Source organism: Dryobates pubescens, chromosome 16 (assembly GCF_014839835.1).
Source record: "Dryobates pubescens isolate bDryPub1 chromosome 16, bDryPub1.pri, whole genome shotgun sequence".
NCBI lineage: Eukaryota > Metazoa > Chordata > Aves > Piciformes > Picidae > Dryobates > Dryobates pubescens.
In genome coordinates this window covers 17,666,166-17,672,277 of record NC_071627.1, presented here as the reverse complement: position 1 = coordinate 17,672,277, position 6,112 = coordinate 17,666,166, and the positions used below count along the sequence as shown (strand labels likewise).

At 47.6% G+C, this 6,112-nt stretch overlaps 1 protein-coding gene across 1 annotated transcript; it reads right to left on the bottom strand.

Annotated features, from left to right (window-relative positions):
- Positions 1–826: 826 nt before the first annotated feature.
- Positions 827–5,600, bottom strand: MSX2 (msh homeobox 2). Its single transcript, XM_009904711.2, has 2 exons — positions 5,246–5,600; positions 827–1,467 (listed from the first exon to the last, which is right to left on the bottom strand). Exons 1-2 carry the CDS (start codon positions 5,598–5,600, stop codon positions 1,043–1,045), a joined length of 780 nt encoding a protein of 259 aa, XP_009903013.2. The 3' UTR covers positions 827–1,042.
- Positions 5,601–6,112: the final 512 nt, after the last annotated feature.

Here is a 6,112-nt window from a genome sequence, read left to right as displayed (position 1 = left end):
TTGTTCTGTTGCAAATACTAATATAAAACCCCAAACATCTCCCAGAAGCGTTGAACAATCCTTTATTCACCACCACTGTGGAAATAACCCACGACTTCTCCTCCCAGAAAGCTTCCTTCCCTGTCTCCTGGTTTTCAAAGAGCATTGCAGAGCCAAGATTACCTGGCTGTAGCCAAAAATTTCTAAGCATGCCAATAGGAAGAGATAAAGACCAGACAGCCTAATAACCCTTCCTTGCACTTTACCTCCCCTCACAGTGCTTTACAAACCGCTGAAGCTATTTATACAGACAAAGGCACTACAGGAGCCAATGATGGATATATCTGTGTTCTGCATTTAGGGGCCCTGATGATCATCTTGTTGTAAATATCTGTCAAAGTTTGGGATGCAAAAATTTTCCCTATCGCCAGAAATGCAGGAATTTGCTGGTTCTGAACTTCACTCAGACTCTACTGGGTCTAGATTCTATTTACATGGTGTCTCTAGCTAAGGGCTTTGCTTTCTTTAAAAAGAACCCCAAAAAATGAATCCTTGGCTATATCTTTTTCTTTCCCTCCCCACCTCCCACCCTGTATTAAGTGACAGCAACCTAGGGTGTGGGTTTAGGGCATGCACCCCTCTTACTTTAAACATGTGTTGGGCCCCATCACAAAGGCATCAGGAAACCTTTGCCTCCAGATGAGACTGCTCTTTCACCTGTTCTTTTTTATTTCTTTTTACATGCACTGTATAAAACCCCTACATTTGCTCAAATGTTTTTTTCCTCCTTTTTTTTTTCACCTCCTTTTTGTTGTTTTTACTTTTTTTTTTTTTTCTTTTTCTTTGAGGGTCAGACTCTGAGTGCTCAGAGCACTCTCAGAAGACACCCAACCAATAGCATACAGGATGCCTTGCTTTGCTAATGCAAACTCCTGTACACTCAGGATGGCAGAGAGAAGCGTGCAGAAAGAACAATCAGTACTGGTTGGGGTACTGCCTTCTCCAGGTTGGACATGATCCACCAGGAAGTCTGTCTCACTGTCACTTTGTCTTTCTGATCTTCTTAGGATAAGTGGTACATGCTATATCCAACAGGAGTAGCATAGAGTCCAACAGGTGGGATAGGAAGCACAGGTCTGTGAAAAGGGTAGGATGTTCCATACAGCGAGGCAGCCTGAATGGGAGAGTTGATGGGGAAAGGGAGGCTGAACCCTGATGGCAACATGGGTTTTGCTGCCATTTTGAGCTTCTCTAGCTCAGCCTCCTGCAGTCTCTTGGCCTTGGCCCTCCGATTCTGGAACCAGATTTTGACCTGGGTCTCTGTGAGGTTGAGGGAGCTGGAGAACTCGGCTCTCTCGGCGATGGACAGATACTGCTTCTGGCGGAACTTGCGCTCCAGAGCCAGCAGCTGGGAAGTGGTGAATGGGGTTCGGGGCTTCCTATTCGTCTTGTGCTTCCTCAGGGTGCAGGCAGTGGGGCTCAGGTGTCCTGCAAGGAAGGGAAAGGCCAGTTAACACAAAAGCAGGGAGACCTGAATGCTCTGGAGAGATGCTGCACTTGAGAGGACTTGAACAAGAAGCGAGGGATATGTGAAGGGAACATCCCACCAGGTGATACCCTCAAAAGAAATCTGAGTTTTCTCAAAAGAAGTCTTTTTGCAAGTGGTTCTGGAATTCTTTTTCTGTCCAAACTTATGTTCACAGGAATTCAGCAGATGCCCCATGAAGTGAAATTTTGCCTTAGTGTCTTCAAAAAGACAGCTTGTAAACAAATGGGCCACAAAGGATTTGCAGATACAGACACAGCTTATCACTTTAGGAGTCCCATCACAGGGATTTAGAGCACGCAACACTGCCATCTCGGTAGCTGCAGAACTGGAGGGGTAAGTCCGGCAAAGCACAGGACAAATGCATATGAAAAGCAGGAGACTCAGAAAAGGACAGTGGTGTAAGAGACAAGCCCAGCCCAGACTTGCTCCAGGATTTCTCCAACAAGAGCAACAAGCTAACTCTCTCTCTATTTTTTTTTCATCATAGCTGAAGGAGTGGGGCTGAAAATTTTGTGGCTTAGATAACTGGGAATTTTTCTTGCTATTTCTTCTTCAAGAGCAAGTTTTTTTCTTTGCTTAATAGCGTTTCAAGTATTATTGCCTGTGTATCCACAAGTGTACTTTTCATTAAAGATTTAGGTTTTATGATATTTGCCAACTAAACCCAAAAAAACTCCCACAATACATAGCTTCAGCGTATGTAGCCAGCACAAGTCATCAAATCCACTATCTTCTGTGTTGCCTTACCATCCTAGCCAGGTGCTTGTCAGGGCACATTACCCACTTGTCTTTAGATTAATTTTACATTTCACTAATAATTTTGCAATCTAAAGAATGACTAAAAGCCTGCTGCTGACTTCAAATACTTAGCAATTTGGTTGTGCTTCGAATCACTCCTGTGGCATATGACAAGCCACCGTGGCTCCCCAGCTTGATATAGAAAATGACACAGGCTGCTCTTAAGAGGCTGCTAAAGTTTGTACGTGCTGTAGTGTCTGGTTTAAGTGTTCAATCACTTGTTAGGGTTTCAAATCTCGTTCCCAAACCCCTTTCTCTTTCCTCTTTATTTCTTAAAAGAAAAAAAAAATCTGGAGCACGAAGCTGTTTAAGTGCATGTCATGCAATTAAAAAAATCCCACGAGGTAAGTGTGCAAAAATTCAGAAAGAGCAAGAGGAAAACAGCTACAACAGAAAACTGAAAGGTACTGAAAATGAATAATACAGCCCTCTTAGAAAACAACGTGTCAGCTGCCATCTTACAATCACATGAGGGGGTTTTAATAATTAAGGTGTCATCATGACAGTAAGTTTATTCCTAAAAATTACACTAAGTTAAAACTACACTAAATTAAACTGGCACTAAATCAAACCTGCACTAAATCAATCCCGGATTCACTACCGATCACCCTAATATTCCACTTTCTCTTTTTAAACGCAACCTGTTTCTTTTCTCAAACTGAAGGTCCCCAAAGATCCAGCTAAAGGGGGTGTCCTTACAGTGGAGAAGGGGTTCACAGAGGAACCGAAGCTCCAGGAATCATTCCCTGTCTCAGAGCCTTGGCCGGCTTTCGGGTTTGCCCGACCCGGCCCGACCTCTACGACGCACGGGGAAAACCGCAAAACCATGCTTCAAAATTAAATCCCAGACAAATATTTTTCCCCGGAATACACCCAAGCGTTCATAGTCTTCTTCCCTGACCATACTCCAAGTGACTGCCCAACTCCGATAAGAAGTAGGGGCTGTCGCCACTGCAGCCGCTGTCACCGGGTTTACCCCATCCCAGTCCTCAAGCACTCGCCTCAGTGATTTGTTTCACTGGGTATTTTTTTTCCCTTTTCTGTTTATTCTCTGTTTTCTGGCCAATGTCAGACAAAAATAATCACTTAGAGACTGTTCCCTCTTTGTCTTGCTCAAAACTCTAGCTTTGACAGCTCTTTCGCCAGCTCAACCCTGCCGTAATATTAAAAATAATCAATCGAGGAGTTCTAACGCCGAAACCCTCTGCCGACAGACGGGCTTCCTACGGGATCACCGGTCGTTGCCTCTTGCCTCACCGGCTCAGAGGGAACCCGGCGCCAGAAGGTGGAAAATCAGGAACACGATAGAGGCCGAAGGACCTTCCCCTTCCTGATAATCATTTCTCCCCGCCAAATCCCACTACAATCCCAGGACCTAAACTCCTAGCTACTGAAGTAATTTACAGAGCTATTCTGCAGATCCCTCGATCCACCGATTTTAACAAAGAAATTCGAAGGGGGAGAAAAAAAAAATCAGGAATAAAATTAGGCCTTGCTTAAGTCCGTGGTTTAGAACAGTTTTACAGTTTCACGCTTTTCCAGCACAAACCGGAACCGCGGCTGCACTAAGACTGGTAGGTGATGGCTGCTTTCCTGCCGGGCCCTCTCCCAGCACGTTGGAAATCAAATGTCGGGGCAGAAGCGGCTAAAAGCGATATCGAAGTGATTGTCCAAACCCCAATAATCCCCCCCCCAAAACCCAAACATCAAAAAACCCCCAAACCTAAACCAACCAAACAAAAAAAGCGCACCCCCCAAAAAAGCAACCAACCTCCTCCCCCCAAAAACCCAACAGAAACCCCAAAACCCCTCCCCGCCAAAAAAACCTTAAACCCCACCAACCCAAACCCCCCTCCCAAACAAGATAACCAAACAACCAAACTCCCCCCCCCAACCTATAGGAGCTGTAATAGCACTGAACTTCCTTCTCGCAATACTAAGTTATAGGAACAAATGCTATGAGACTGTCCTGCTCAACAGTTCACGTCTCTGAAGCCAAATGAAGCAGAGCATTTAATTTACATCAGGGAAGCGAGGGATGCCTGGAGGAGCACAGCTCGATCTGCTCGTACAGGTGTACAGCCGGTAAGGGGAAGAAAAAACCCTAGCAATACCGAGATACGTTTTTCATCTTTTCCAAACGGTAGTTTCGAAGGTATTTTTTCCTTTTTTTAAGCAACTTTTTTTCTCCTCTGTTTTTAAAGGGATCTCTCAGAAAGCAAAATGCAGTTCAGCGCAGATATAGCAGAGCGACTCAAACAGCAAGAGTTTAAAGTGAGACCTGTCAGCTTCGACTCGAGTCTCTCTCCCTAAGGCGGTGGGGACGGGTTCGGAATAGATGGCAAAGGCTAAAGAGGTCAGGCCCAGCTCGGAGGGCTTTGACAAGCTGCTCGCAAAGAAGGAGAGATACACAAATACTGTGCCAGGAGACATCTCGGCGGGAGTCAGCTCTCAGACAGCGGAAGGGACAGTTTAACCGAGTTTTGCAAACTGAAGAGAAGGAAACAGAATTTCCAATTCTCGTTGCAAAGTGATAACATAAATGGACAAAGCGACAGTGTGTGTCGGGAAAGGGACCAAGTCCGTGGTAGCTCCTGAAATTTCTAGGTTTTTAAAAGTATTAGATATTTATATATACCTATGTATGTATATGTATAACAATATAACTCTCTAACTCTGCAAATATATATATGAAGAAATATGTAACATAGACATAAACCCCACACATACATACAGTATAATATACATGTATATATCGAGCGTGCCCCTCTGCACCACGGCGACAGGCAGCAGCGCAGCTCGGGGGTCAGGAGCCCGGGGCAGCAGCGATGCTCGCTCGCCCGTCCTTGCTTCCCCATCGGCCAGTGGCTCCCGCACAGACCCGCTCAGCCCTCTGCCGCCGCTTCCCCGGCCACTCACTTGGCGGAGGAGAATATCTCCCGGCTTCTTGGATCCAGGACGTGCCATCCTCCGAGTTCTCCGATTTGACCGAAGCGGTATCGAAGGTTTTTGTAAGTGCCCCAGGTGGGCTATGAGCGTCCCGGGAGCCGTGGCCCGGCAGCAGCAGGTTCCTGGAGGTGCCTACCGCCGCCCCGTCGGCGCTGCCCCCCGCTGCGGCCAGCGGCAGCTCTTTGGGGGGTTTCTTGTCGGACATGAGGGCTTCCACGCTGAACGGCAAGCTGGACACCTTGACTTTGTGGTGCTCCTCGGCGCCGGCCGCCGGGCCCTCTTCGTCGGAGGAGAAAACCTCCTTCGCCTTGGAAGGAGAAGCCATGCCGGGTGCGGAGGGAGGCTGGAGCGGGGCCGCCCGGGGAGCTGAGCTTGCGCTGCGCCTCTGCCCGGCCCTACGCGGGGACTGCGCGACTGAGGCGCTGCAGGGCCGCCCCCCTTTTTCCCCCCTCTAGGGGCTCCCGGCGCTTTCCTCCTTTGGGAAGTGGAGTAAACGCCCCGCGGACCAATCAGAGCCCGAGTTGGGGCCTGACGTCGCGGAGTGACTCACGCCATTGGCTCGGGGGCGGGAGGGCGGGTACCAGCCGGGGGTTTTTATTATTATTATTATTTTTATTATTTTTTTTTCCCGGGGCTTATTTTGTTTGGGGTGTTCCCCCTCCCCCCGTCCCCTCCGAAATGAATTAGTAGTTAATGACACGGGCAGCCAGCGGAGCTGTGCTATTAAGGAGCCGTCCAGGGCTATAATCATACCAAAGCATGAAAAAAAGCCGCCGGGTAATTAAGGCTGATGATTAGGCGAAGAGGAAACTTTAGAAGATCGCGGCTCTGCCTCCT